The 14,112-nt window shown below is 47.2% G+C and overlaps 1 protein-coding gene across 3 annotated transcripts in view; it reads left to right on the top strand.

Annotated features, from left to right (window-relative positions):
• LOC112249494 (tetratricopeptide repeat protein 28-like) overlaps nt 1-14,112 on the top strand; it is a 349,205-nt gene that overhangs the window by 325,983 nt on the left and 9,110 nt on the right. For all 3 annotated transcript variants that reach the window (XM_042320594.1, XM_042320593.1, XM_042320595.1), the window contains 4 exons: nt 2,509-2,638; nt 3,015-3,233; nt 5,064-5,223; nt 11,652-11,792. In XM_042320594.1, the coding sequence (XP_042176528.1) occupies nt 2,509-2,638; nt 3,015-3,233; nt 5,064-5,223; nt 11,652-11,792 (650 nt within the window). The remainder of the gene's footprint in view (nt 1-2,508; nt 2,639-3,014; nt 3,234-5,063; nt 5,224-11,651; nt 11,793-14,112) is intronic.

The raw sequence follows: 14,112 nt of genomic DNA, 5'->3' as shown, positions 1-14,112 counted from the left end.
CTCGCCTTTATTGGCATGGGAAATTTACATTGTCAATGCATGTGAAATAAACAAAAGTGAGAAGACACAAAACAACATCAACACAAAACTTAGAATTGAACAGTAAATATTGCATTTAAAAAGGTTTAAAAATCAGCTATGTACAGGGATCCCTCTCTCTCATCTCTATTACAATGACCTTATCCCCATACCCCTCAGACTTAACAGTCAAACAGATGTTCGCAAAAGCAACAGTATTTTGTCATTTCACACCCAAGTTCTTTCCCCAGGCAACTCCGTAATGTTTGGGATATTTCCTCCAGTCAGTGTAGCTGTCATGCTGGTGTGTTGTCGGTGAAAGGAAAGGACACACTGTAGTTGTCCTCAGTGTGTAGGTTAGATGATTATTCATGAGGAAGCAGGGAGGGCTTTACTGCTGGTGGTAAAGCTATATGACCTTGGTAAATAGCCTGACCCACTTCAGGGCTGATTTACATAGCCAACTATGTCCCACTATGCAATATTACTGCACTTAATATTCATACAGCATCCGTACTGTTGGAATGAGATGACTTGACCTCATGTTCGACCGTTTAAACCTAATTGTGTTTCAACACCCTCACTCTGATCCGCCGTGTCCTCTGTGACCTGCCCACGGTTCAGTCAGATTTGTGATGAATACATGGTTTCATATTGTCGCATGGGATTAACAGATGAATGTTGAGTGCAGTGGGGTGGGTTTGATGTTTTACTGCTCATAACTTCTATCAGAGAGGGTGAACGTAGCCCTGGGGAAAATACATGATGAGAGTCATTTTAGGCATCGTGATGGGGTCTACATGTGCAACTGTCAGTGTGAAAATGTCTGATAAAAGTTACGGTAATCATGGGTTATATTGCGTGCACACATGGCAGTGTAAATGTCCTAGGCCCCTATCCTGATGTTAGCTTTACAGCATCGAGGCGGGACATTGCGAGCACAGCACTTTTGGGATTGTTTTCTTTTAATCTGTGAAGGGTGAGGTTGGCCCCGGGGGGAAGGTGGTGTGAGAAATTAGTTTTCATCTTAAAGGGATGTCTGTGTGCCCAAAAGATTGAGCTAGCTTTGCAGGAATCAGCCTGCAGCTCTATCAGCAGAATCAGACAGCCCGGACTGGACTTCTAGCACTAATGCTGCACAACCACACTCTGCTCTCCCAGTGCTCTCTCTTCCTCTCTCTCCTCTCGTCTGACATACTTTAGTGGCCTGGATAGCTTTAACCAACTCACCATACACACACACACACACACACACACACACACACACATATGCCTGATTCATCCCGATTCCATCCCTTCCATGTGCCAGTCCCAGGGCAGCAGCTATCTGAATGTTTGGTGTGCATAGTTCAATCTCACTTCTGGCCTCATTCAGACTGGCTGTGGAGGTGGAACATTCTCAGTCTTCTTGAAGGCCTGCCAACAGAAGAGGAATAGGAAACCAATAACAACTCCCATGAATCAGCACTCCTGATTGGCTTGGCAGCACAGCCTCCGCCCACACTGTGTCTGCCCTCCCACCTTTGTCTCTCCCTCTTCTTCTCCCTCTCCAGCCTGATTGTTAGTGTCTGAGACTTAACAGAGAAAAGATGTGGAGCATCTTTGAGATGAGACGGGAGGACAGCTGAGGTGAATATCAGAGCTGTGTCCATCAGGCCCAATATCACAGAACCATGATTTGGACTGAGTTGCCTGATCTGAGTTGCCTGATTCAGCTACAGACTTCCAGGAGTCTGTTACAGACATTTGACGCGTCAATTCGTCCTAGAGGCGCCCATAACAGCCACAGGCCTGTGCTATGGACGAAGGCTGAGGTAGAGTGCAGTTTGTGAAACCAGCAGACATCCCGAAACGGTTTAAGCTACAGACTATTATGACCCCACCGTGGAAAGGCTCTCACGAACACGTCAGAGGTGATTTGTTTTGCTCTACGGCGCTCACATGCCGCAGGACTCGTTAGAATGTAAGGGTTTTTCTTCAAAGGAGATCATGCAGAAATATTGCATTGTGATGGTTCCTGATGTTTACCTGAGCTTAATAAATTCACATAGTTACTGTCACAAACTCCACACAGTTGTTAATGACTAGTTTTCTGTACTTACTGTACTTTTTTAAAATCAGGTTATTGTTTGGCACATCTCATTGTTTGAGTGACATTAGTCAATAAAACTCATGAATGTAGTAACTTTTTATGTCAAATAATTTTGTCCTGAAAAGAAAAAAGCAGAGCACTTCAATGTGAGGCTAAATATGAGAGCTTGCCAAAGCAGGTACTTGAAATTAGTGACCGGACTGATGGGCTGATTTGGCTTGGGACTGATCAGGTTAAGAGGGAGAGGGGTAGCAGTGTAGATATCAAACATCATTTACACTGATGGGGGCTGCTGCCATCTAGTGGCTTCACTCTTCTACTGCAACTCTCTGAGAGCTCTACAGCCAACAAGGATATGGATGTATCTGATGTTTTTCTGTGTGTTATTTGTCCTACAGCTCTACCGAGCATCTGCACTGTTTGAGACCATTCGTCACGAGGCCCAGCACAGCACCGACTACAAATTGTCTCTGTTTGACCTGCAGACGTCCTCCTATCAGGCACTCCAGAGGGTCCTCGTCAGCCTAGGTTCTCACACTTTACACTCTCTTTGTCCATTGCTCACCTCTCTTTTTGATTGCTCTTCTGCTCTATTTCCATCTTTATTTGTGTCTTCTGTAAAAAAAAAAAAAATCCACCACTCCATAATGAACTGGGGCTCCCGAGTGGCACGGCGGTCTAAGGCACTGCATCTCATGCATCTCAGTGCTAGAGGCATCACTACAGACCCTGGTTCGATTCCAGGCTGTATCATAACGGCTGTGATTGGGAGTCCCATAGGGCGGCGCACAATTGGCCCTGCGTCGTCTGGGTTTGGCTGCGGTAACTGACTTGCCTAGTTAAATAAAGGTTCCATTTAAAAAAGATACTGAAAAAAATACAATATTGACCTTCTTCCGGCCAGGCCACCATGACGAGGCGTTGGCGGTGGCAGAGCGGGGTCGGACACGAGCATTTGCTGACCTGCTGGTGGAGAGGCAGACAGGCCAGCAGGACTCAGACCCCTACACCCCAGTCACAGTGGAGCACATCCTGGACACGGTGAACAGCCAGAGGGCCCTGGTGCTCTACTTCTCCATGGCTGCTGGGTACCTGTACAGCTGGCTGCTGGCTCCAGGAGCAGGTAAGACCTGAGAGGGAGGCGTATGTCAACTAACTCAGTTCCTCTGTGTGCTGATACAATGAGCTATAAGGGTAAAGGGACTATAAATCTGTAGAAACTATTATGCCACATTATACGACACATTATACAGACACAAAACACACACATACACACTCACTCAAACAGTGAATTTCATCATGATTGTGCTTTGTTTAGCTGAGAGTCCTGGAAGGCATGGCTTGTGTTCAGAGGCGGGCGAGGGTAAGAAAGCCCTGTTTAACAGGCGGCGGCAGCGCCACCTGCCACTCCACTGCTGGCAGTGCCACCCCGCCTGGCCTCTCACCCCCCAGGGCACCTGCCAATGAACCATGGTAACCGAGACTGACAAAGCCAAAAAGCACTTGCACAATCAACATCCGCACAAACAAGTCAACAGGGAAACACACACACACATACTCCTGTGCGTACACACACAATCTCACACGAACAAGCTTTGTGCATTAGTTTGTGCTGTCTTTAGTATTGAGTAGCCTCTCTTTCTCTTTCTCTCTCTCTTTCTTTAGTATTGAGTAGCCTCTCTTTCTCTTTCTCTTTCTTTAGTATTGAGTAGCCTCTCTTTCTCTTTCTTTTAGTATTGAGTAGCCTCTCTTTCTTTTCTCTCTCTCTTTCTTTAGTATTGAGTAGCCTCTCTTTCTCTTTCTCTTTCTTTAGTATTGAGTAGCCTCTCTTTCTCTCTCTCTCTCTCTCTCTCTCTTTCTCTTTAGTATTGAGTAGCCTCTCTTTCTCTCTCTCTCTCTCTCTCTCTCTTTAGTATGGAGTAGCCTCTCTTTCTCTCTCTCTCTCTCTCTCTCTCTCTCTCTTTAGTATGGAGTAGCCTCTCTTTCTCTCTCTCTCCCTCTCTCTCTCTCGCTCTTTCCTCTCCCTCTCTCTCTCTACCTCTCTCTCTCTCTCTCTCTCCCTCTCTCCCTCTCTCTTGCTCTCTTTAGTTTTGAGTAGTGAGACTTTATAGCCTCCTTCTTTCTTTCTCTCTCTCTCTCTCTCTCTCTCTCTCACACACACACACCAAAGATAATAGAGGAGGCTGTGAAGCCCAGTCACTGCTCTGGCCTGACTGACAGCTCTTCCTGCCATGGAGACTGCTAGTCCTTCCTTCTCTTTTAGCCCTACTCAACAAGGTGGGAATGAAAGCTGGGTGTCTGACCCCTCCCTAACAGAAGTCATATAGATGGGTGTAATACTGCAGAGGGGAATGAAAGGTTGAAAGAGCTGCCTTTTGCCTGAGGCTAAGAGAGGCTACCAGTCCTGTAATTAGCCTTCTGCTCTGTCCCAGTCTCTCCCGGGCATATTCACTCGTATACTGCTGGCATACACACTGAACAGGGTCTGGGTAAAATAACCCTTAGTCAGTAAAGGGACTCCTCTAATCATTTAACTGGTGAGCAGCCTGTCTGCCAACTCACAGATCTGAACACATTCATAGCCAAACTCAACCCCCACACTCAGTATCTACCACCACCACTGCTGTGGTAGTCCCCCCTCCTCCCTCCCTTCTCCCCCATCATCTCAGCTCTCATGGCACGGAGCAGATGGCACAGCCACTCTTATATTTTATTGAACATTATTTGTTTTATTCATTTTGCTCTGCAGATGTGCAGATCGTACGTGTAGCGTAACCTGGTCTCTTATTGTTAACATGTTTGTTGGGCTGTTTTAAAGTGAAGTCAACTAAACAGTTTTTATTACACTTTCATTGTAGTGTAATAGGTCCAACAGTGCTGTGTGCATCATGACGTAATGTGATGTGACCAATATGTTGAGCTTGTTCTCCTTTTCTCATTCTCTCTCTCCCAGGCATCCTGAAGTTCCATGAGGTGTACTTGGGAGAGGGCGTGACAGAGGGCGGGCCAGACCTCCATGAGGGTGGGGGAGGGGGTGTGGCCTGCGGCTCATCTTTGGAGCAGCACATTGCCAGTGCTCGGGAGGTCCTGGGAGTAGAGTCCTACTACAGCAGGTAACATACACACTCACACACACACACTCACACACTCACTCACTCACACACACTCAGAACCCAGATTAAATATACCATTCTACAGGGTGGAGACAGGCTGATGCTCATAGAAGAGTGTGCTATTCTGTATGCTGTCTCAGGGAGTCATTGTGCCCCTGTGGGGGATGTGATGACTGTCTAAAAAAACAACTGCTCCCTGCCCCCACTGACCGAGGAGAGGAAGAAGATGGAGCTGAAGAAAGGAGGAAGGCAGCGATATAGGGGGAAATGAATGTAGTGAGATACAGGGGTGAAATGGATGGAGTGAGATACAGTGGGAAATGGATGGAGTGAGATTTAGGGGGAAATGAATCAAATCAAATCAAATTTTATTTGTCACATACACATGGTTAGCAGATGTTAATGTGAGTGTAGCGAAATACTTGTGCTTCTAGTTCCGACAATGCAGTAATAACCAACAAGTAATCTAACTAACAATTCCAAAACTACTGTCTTATACACAGTGTAAGGGGATAAAGAATATGTACATAAGGATATATGAATGAGTGATGGTACAGAGCAGCATAGGCAAGATACAGTAGATGGTATCGAGTACAGTATATACATATGAGATGAGTATGTAAACAAAGTGGCATAGCTAAAGTGGCTAGTGATACATGTATTACATAAGGATGCAGTCAATGATATAGAGTACAGTATATACGTATGCATATGAGATGAATAATGTAGGGTAAGTAACATTATATAAGGTAGAATTGTTTAAAGTGGCTAGTGATATATTTACATCATTTCCCATCAATTCCCATTATTAAAGTGGCTGGAGTTGAGTCAGTGTCAGTGTCAGTGTGTTGGCAGCAGCCACTCAATGTTAGTGGTGGCTGTTTAACAGTCTGATGGCCTTGAGATAGAAGCTGTTTTTCAGTCTCTCGGTCACAGCTTTGATGCACCTGTACTGACCTCGCCTTCTGGATGATAGCAGGGTGAACAGGCAGTGGCTCGGGTGGTTGATGTCCTTGATGATCTTTATGGCCTTCCTGTAACATCGGGTGGTGTAGGTGTCCTGGAGGGCAGGTAGTTTGCCCCCGGTGATGCGTTGTGCAGACCTCACTACCCTCTGGAGAGCCTTACGGTTGTGGGCGGAGCAGTTTCCGTACCAGGCGGTGATACAGCCCGCCAGGATGCTCTCGATTGTGCATCTGTAGAAGTTTGTGAGTGCTTTTGGTGACAAGCCGAATTTCTTCAGCCTCCTGAGGTTGAAGAGGCGCTGCTGGGCCTTCTTCACGATACTGTCTGTGTGAGTGGACCAATTCAGTTTGTCTGTGATGTGTATGCCGAGGAACTTAAAACTTGCTACCCTCTCCACTACTGTTCCATCGATGTGGATAGGGGGGTGTTCCCTCTGCTGTTTCCTGAAGTCCACAATCATCTCCTTAGTTTTGTTGACGTTGAGTGTGAGGTTATTTTCCTGACACCACACTCCGAGGGCCCTCACCTCCTCCCTGTAGGCCGTCTCGTCGTTGTTGGTAATCAAGCCTACCACTGTTGTGTCGTCCGCAAACTTGATGATTGAGTTGGAGGCGTGCGTGGCCACGCAGTTGTGGGTGAACAGGGAGTACAGGAGAGGGCTCAGAACGCACCCTTGTGGGGCCCCAGTGTTGAGGATCAGCGGGGTGGAGATGTTGTTGCCTACCCTCACCACCTGGGGGCGGCCCGTCAGGAAGTCCAGTACCCAGTTGCACAGGGCGGGGTCGAGACCCAGGGTCTCGAGCTTGATGACGAGCTTGGAGGGTACTATGGTGTTGAATGCCGAGCTGTAGTCGATGAACAGCATTCTCACATAGGTATTCCTCTTGTCCAGATGGGTTAGGGCAGGTTGGTTGGTGTGGTTGAGATTGCATCGTCTGTGGACCTATTTGGGAGGTAAGCAAATTGGAGTGGGTCTAGGGTGTCAGGTAGGGTGGAGGTGATATGGTCCTTGACTAGTCTCTCAAAGCACTTCATGATGACGGAAGTGAGTGCTACGGGGCGGTAGTCGTTTAGCTCAGTTACCTTAGCTTTCTTGGGAACAGGAACAATGGTGGCCCTCTTGAAGCATGTGGGAACAGCAGACTGGTAGACTGATTGATTGAATATGTCCGTAAACACACCGGCCAGCTGGTCTGCGCATGCTCTGAGGGCGCGGCTGGGGATGCCGTCTGGGCCTGCAGCCTTGCGAGGGTTAACACATTTAAATGTCTTACTCACCTCGGCTGCAGTGAAGGAGAGTCTGCATGTTTTCGTTGCAGGCCGTGTCAGTGGCACTGTATTGTCCTCAAAGCGGGCAAAAAAGTTATTTAGTCTGCCTGGGAGCAAGACATCCTGGTCCGTGACTGGGCTGGATTTCTTCTTGTAGTCCGTGATTGACTGTAGACCCTGCCACATGCCTCTTGTGTCTGAGGCGTTGAATTGAGATTCTACTTTGTCTCTGTACTGACGCTTAGCTTGTTTGCTAGCCTTGCGGAGGGAATAGCTGCACTGTTTGTGTTCGGTCATGTTACCAGTCACCTTGCCCTGATTAAAAGCAGTGGTTCGCGCTTTCAGTTTCACACGAATGCTGCCATCAATCCACGGTTTCTGGTTAGGGAATGTTTTAATCGTTGCTATGGGAACGACATCTTCAACGCACGTTCTAATGAACTCGCACACCGAATCAGCGTATTCGTCAATATTGTTATCTGACGCTATACGAAACATATCCCAGTCCACGTGATGGAAGCAGTCTTGGAGTGTGGAGTCAGCTTGGTCGGACCAGCGTTGGACAGACCTCAGCGTGGGAGCCTCTTGTTTTAGTTTCTGTCTGTAGGCAGGGATCAACAAAATGGAGTCGTGGTCAGCTTTTCCGAAAGGAGGGCGGGGCAGGGCCTTATATGCGTCGCGGAAGTTAGAGTAACAATGATCCAAGGTTTTTCCACCCCTGGTTGCGCAATCGATATGCTGATAAAATTTAGGGAGTCTTGTTTTCAGATTAGCCTTGTTAAAATCCCCAGCTACAATGAATGCAGCCTCCGGATAAATGGATTCCAGTTTGCAAAGAGTCAAATAAAGTTCGTTCAGAGCCATCGATGTGTCTGCTTGGGGGATATATACGGCTGTGATTATAATCGAAGAGAATTCTCTTGGTAGATAATGCGGTCTACATTTGATTGTGAGGAATTCTAAATCAGGTGAACAGAAGGATTTGAGTTCCTGTATGTTTCTTTCATCACACCATGTCTCGTTAGCCATAAGGCATACGCCCCCGCCCCTCTTCTTACCAGAAAGATGTTTGTTTCTGTCGGCGCGATGCGTGGAGAAACCCGCTGGCTGCACCGCCTCCGATAGCGTCTCTCCAGTGAGCCATGTTTCCGTGAAGCAAAGAACGTTACAGTCTCTGATGTCCCTCTGGAATGCTACCCTTGCTCGGATTTCATCAACCTTGTTGTCAAGAGACTGGACATTGGCGAGAAGAATGATAGGGAGTGGTGCACGATGTGCCCGTCTCCGGAGTCTGACCAGAAGACCGCCTCGTTTCCCTCTTTTTCGGAGTCGTTTTTTTGGGCCGCATAGGATCCATTCCGTTGTCCTGGTTGAAAGGCAGAACACAGGATCCGCGTCGCGAAAAACATATTCTTGGTCGTACTGATGGTGAGTTGACACTGATCTTATATTCAGTAGTTCTTCTCGACTGTATGTAATGAAACCTAAGATGACCTGGGGTACTAATGTAAGAAATAACACGTAAAAAAACAAAACACTGCATAGTTTCCTAGGAACGCGAAGCGAGGCGGCCATCTCTGTCGGCGCCGGAAGTAATGGAGTGAGATACAGGGGGAAATGGATGGAGTGAGATACAGGGGGAAATGGATGGAGTGAGATTTAGGGGGAAATGAATGGAGTGAGATACAGGGGGAAATGGATGGAGTGAGATACAGGGGAAATGGATGGAGTGAGATACAGGGGAAATGGATGGAGTGAGATACAGTGGGAAATGGATGGAGTGAGATTTAGGGGGAAATGAATGGAGTGAGATACAGGGGGAAATGGATGGAGTGAGATACAGGGGGAAATGGATGGAGTGAGATTTAGGGGGAAATGAATGGAGTGAGATACAGGGGGAAATGGATGGAGTGAGATACAGGGGGAAATGGATGGAATGGATGGATGGAGTGAGATACAGTGGGACATTAATAGAGTGAGATACAGGGGGAAATGATGGAGTGAGATACAGTGGGACATTAATAGAGTGAGATACAGGGGGAAATGATGGAGTGAGATACAGGGGGAAATGTATGGAGTGAGATTTAGGAGGAAATGAATTTATTTTTTTATTTTTTTATTTTACCTTTATTTAACCAGGCAAGTCAGTTAAGAACAAATTCTTATTTTCAATGACAGCCTAGGAACAGTGGGTTAACTGCCTGTTCGGGGGCAGAACGACAGATTTGTACCTTGTCAGCTCGGCGGTTTGAACTTGCAACCTTCCGGTTACTAGTCCAACGCTCTAACCACTAGGCTACCCTGCCGCCCCATGGAGTGAGATACAGAGGGAAATGAATGGAGTGAGATACAGGGGAAATGGATGGAGTGAGATACAGGGGGAAATGGATGGAGTGAGATAAAGGGGGCCATAAATTGAGTGAGATACAGGGGGAAATGGATGGAGTGAGATAAAAATGGATGGAGTGAGATACATAAATGGATGGAGTGAGATACAGGGGGAAATGGATGGAGTGAGATAAAGGGGGCCATAAATTGAGTGAGATACAGGGGGAAATGGATGGAGTGAGATACAGGGGGAAATGGATGGAGTGAGATACAGGGGGAAATGGATGGAGTGAGATACAGAGGGATGGGAGGAGACTTGTTAGACTGTGTAGAATGTGAAGTGACTTTGAAAAAAGAACAGTTAATGACAAATTAATTAATTGAGCAATCAAACTGCAGGTTTACTTCAGGCGACTATTCGTGTCATTGAACTTCCACTCAAATGTTCCCTATCATTAACCTACATTTTGCATGAGGGCACATGTTTCTCAAATGAAGAATTAGCCCATAGTGGACAGCCTGTGTGCCCACTGCCAACCTCCACCCCCACCGGCCTGCCATGCCCTCCTGCCCCATTACGGAGTCATTTACCGCTCCAATGGGAAGCAGCACACATGCCACTACGCCTGGCTGGCCACAATATGGCACCACTTACCGCCCCATTCACTCTCCACAGAGGATAAAGAGAGGGATACGGAGAAGGGGAGGAGAGTGTGAGGGGAAGACAGCGGGAGGGAGAGAGAAACAGGGAGAGAGAAAAGGGCTGCGTCCATATTTGGGAAGACTGTGTCTCCTCAGTCTTCATCAATAAATCCAGTCAACCATAGAGTATCTTTCCCCACTTCCCATCTCCCCATACCGTCTGAACAGTATGTACCTCTCCCACCTGCTAACACGCGTGTGAGTGCAGCCGCTCTGTGTTAGACAGATGTGGACAGAGAGGGACCTCATGGGAAGGGATCTCAGAGAAAGGCTATGGCAAATATATGGATTACTGGAGAGAGAAATGAGAGAGAAAGAGAGAGGGAGAGATTTTAGATGAGAGCAACAGTTCCCATGGTTAAACTTGGTACCGTTGTGAGCAGTGAGCTGACAGAGGAAGATGGAGGGGAGTTTTTGATGAGATGTGGGGGTAAAAGAGGGGGGCAGGGATGGATTGATGGATAGATAGAGAGGTGTGTATGGGGAGAGGAGGGGTGTAGATACAGAGGGGGTAGAGGATGGAAGAACAGAACAGACTCCCTGCTAGGTGCTGGCTAGATCAGCATTAGCAGCATATGAAAAAGAGGATTTAATTCTGCTTCCTGTTAGGACCCTTCCTGGACCACGCCTGGGAAACTGGGCTGGACGGGTGTGTGTGTGAATAAGAGTGTGCGTGTGCATGCAGTCTGTATGTCTAATGGTATAACCCCCCCTCCACCGCTATCTCTCCCCCTCTCACCCCTTCTTCTTCTCCCCCTCTCTCCCTCTCTCCCTCTCTCTCTCTCTCTCCATCCCCCTCTCTCTCTCCCCCTCTCTCTCTCTCTCTCCCTCCCTCTCTCTCTCGCCCTCTCTCTCTCTCTCTCTCTCTCTCTCTCTCTCCTCTCTCTCTCTCTCCCTCTCTCTCTCCCTCTCTCCCCTCCCTCTCCTCTCTCTCCCTTCCTCTCTCCCTCCCTCCCTCCCTCCCTCCCTCCCTCCCTCCCTCCCTCCCTCCCTCCCTCCCTCCCTCCCTCCCTCCCTCCCTCCCTCCCTCCCTCCCTCCCTCCCCCTCTCTCTCTCTCTCTCTCTCCCCCTCTCTCTTTCTCTCTCTCTCTCCCCCTCTCTCTCTCTCTCTATCTCTCTCTCCCCCACCCCTCTCTCTATCTCTCTCTCTCTCTCTCTCTCAGGGGTTGTTCCAGCAGTGAGACAGAGAGTGAGGCAGGGGACCTGTTGGACCAGCAGTTTGAGGAGCTCAACAACAAACTCAACTCTGTGACTGACCCCACAGGCTTCCTCCGCATGGTGTCCAGAAACAACCTCTTCAACAGGTGAGACAGACACTGTGTGAGACACTGGCCTCCAGTTAACCTTTATTGTTCATCTCCAATTCCCCCACATTTCCATAATAAGAAAGCTATCTGATGAGGGAGAGGATCTGGCTTGGTAGAGGAATTAATTTGAATAATTTGCTTTCTGGGAAAATAGTTTTTTTTGTCCTTTATTTAGCCATCGCAGAGGCATGTGAATCCTCTTTATTAAACTGGCTGAGCAGGGCAGAGCTGGAAAAGCCTGTATCAGCTCTCTGCCTTCATTAGACTATTAGGAGTGTGTGTTTATGTGTGTGCCCATGAACTGTATGCAAGTGTGTCTATCTGTTTTTGGAGCCCAGTAATTGTGTGCGTGTGATTTAATGATGGTATATACACTTGACTGAGTGTGTCTGTGTTAGTATCACTTTGTCATTCAGTGCATGTGTTTACACTGTACTGATTGGCGATATGTGTCCGTGTGTGTGTGTGTGTTTAAGCGCGCGTGTGTGTGTGTTTAAGCATGCGTGTGTGTGTGTGTGTTTAAGCATGCGTGTGTGTTTAAGCATGCGTGTGTGTGTGTGCGTGTGTGTGTGTGTGTGTGTGTGTGTGTGTGTGTGCGTGTGTGTGTGTGTTTAAGCATGCGTGTGTGTGTGTTTAAGCATGCGTGTGTGCGTGTGTGTGTGTGTTTAAGCATGCGTGTGTGTGTGTTTAAGCATGCGTGTGTGTGTGTGTTTAAGCATGCGTGTGTGTGTGTGTGTGTGTGTGTGTGTCTGGGTCGTGTTTCTCTGTCCTCGTCTCCAGTTGAGCTCCTCTTTGATGAGAGGGTAATTCCAGCTGTAATTGAGTCTCCATGCTCATTAAGCCTCTTTAATGGGTTGCCAGTAATAATCCACTCATTATTTTGGGCCCCAAAAACTATCTGAATCATGAAGCCCCTTGTGCTTAAGAGCCACTCGTCAATCTCACTAAAGCAGAGGAAAATGAATAAAGGCTCATTGTCATTTCAAGTCATACATTTTGGGGTTTTGATATTTATGATAAAATGTGGCTTTCAAGGTCTCTCCTATTTTATTCCTCATCAACATGGCCCTTCGCTGTCTGAGGTGAAGACTGATGACGTGAGAGAGCAACATTATTACCTCAAATGACTTTTAATTCAGAGAATAGATTTTATTAGAAGAAAAAAAAAACATTACAAAAAAATAATATATCAACAATGGACTGAAGAACAAGGTAAAAGACAGGGATTTGGAGCGTGAAGCTATGATTGTATAGTTTGTGCCAAGGTGTCTAAATATCTGACATTATCTTTGACCTCATCAATCTTTAGAGAGAGCTACTAAAGTGAATATATATATATACAGGAGCTAGCTAATTTGATAGTTAAAAGTCACCTCATCTTTAATCTTGGAAACCCAGAATTAAAATGTTGCGTAATTGTACAAATGATCAGTGATCAAATGAACAAAATTCCTCGTTAGTTGTCGCATCCCACAGTATGTTGACAGACGCTACGATACCAGTTATGTTACATCTGTCCACGAGAGACTACCTAATCTGTAATCTCACTTTCTAAGGACTAACAGAGCTCTTCTCTCAGATGTTCCTAGGCATTGTATAAAGGTTAAGGAGAACTCTATTGAAAAGCTCAGTAAACGTATAAACACACAGACAGGAACGTCAGGATAGCCTCTCTAGGTGTCTGTCGGCTTGTTTGGTGCAATAGAATTTAGATGATTGAATCAACTGAGTTGGATCCTAGTGAAGAGTTGGTAGTGGACATATCCACCTTTGTCCAACTGTCTCTTCCTGTCTGTCTCTCTTATTGACATGCATTCCATTCAACCTGCACCCAGAGAAAAGCGCCACTGAACATACCCTTGACCTCCTAGCCTTCTGCTTCTAGCCTTTTCTTCTCACTATTTCCCTTCCTCTTGGTCAAACCTTCTCTCTTTTTTATCCCTCTGCACCTTTTCTTCACTTGAACCCCATTTCCTCTCACACTCCTCCTGTTAGGCAAACAAAGTCTGTTGGCTTTCCCTCGGTGGCCTGTTCCAGGGCCTGGGAGAGACAGACTGGAGCGTGCTAGGGGGCTGGAGGAGAGCCAGTTGCTTGGGGCCACCAGGAGGGCAGGATGGAGGGGGTCGCAGGGGGGCTGGCTGTTACAGCAGATGGATAGCAGTAGCAGTGTACGCTGTTGAGCTTGGGCCTGGCTGTGTGTAAACAAAGTTGAAGGCTTATTGGTCCACGGCGGCCATTACCACAGCTCTCAGCTCAGCGTGGCAGTGGCACACAGCTCACCTAGCCTGAGCAGGGAGCCATCACTCTCTCTTCATCA

The sequence above is a fragment of the Oncorhynchus tshawytscha genome, linkage group LG04 (assembly GCF_018296145.1).
Source record: "Oncorhynchus tshawytscha isolate Ot180627B linkage group LG04, Otsh_v2.0, whole genome shotgun sequence".
NCBI lineage: Eukaryota > Metazoa > Chordata > Actinopteri > Salmoniformes > Salmonidae > Oncorhynchus > Oncorhynchus tshawytscha.
This window is presented reverse-complemented; position numbering and strand designations above follow the sequence as displayed.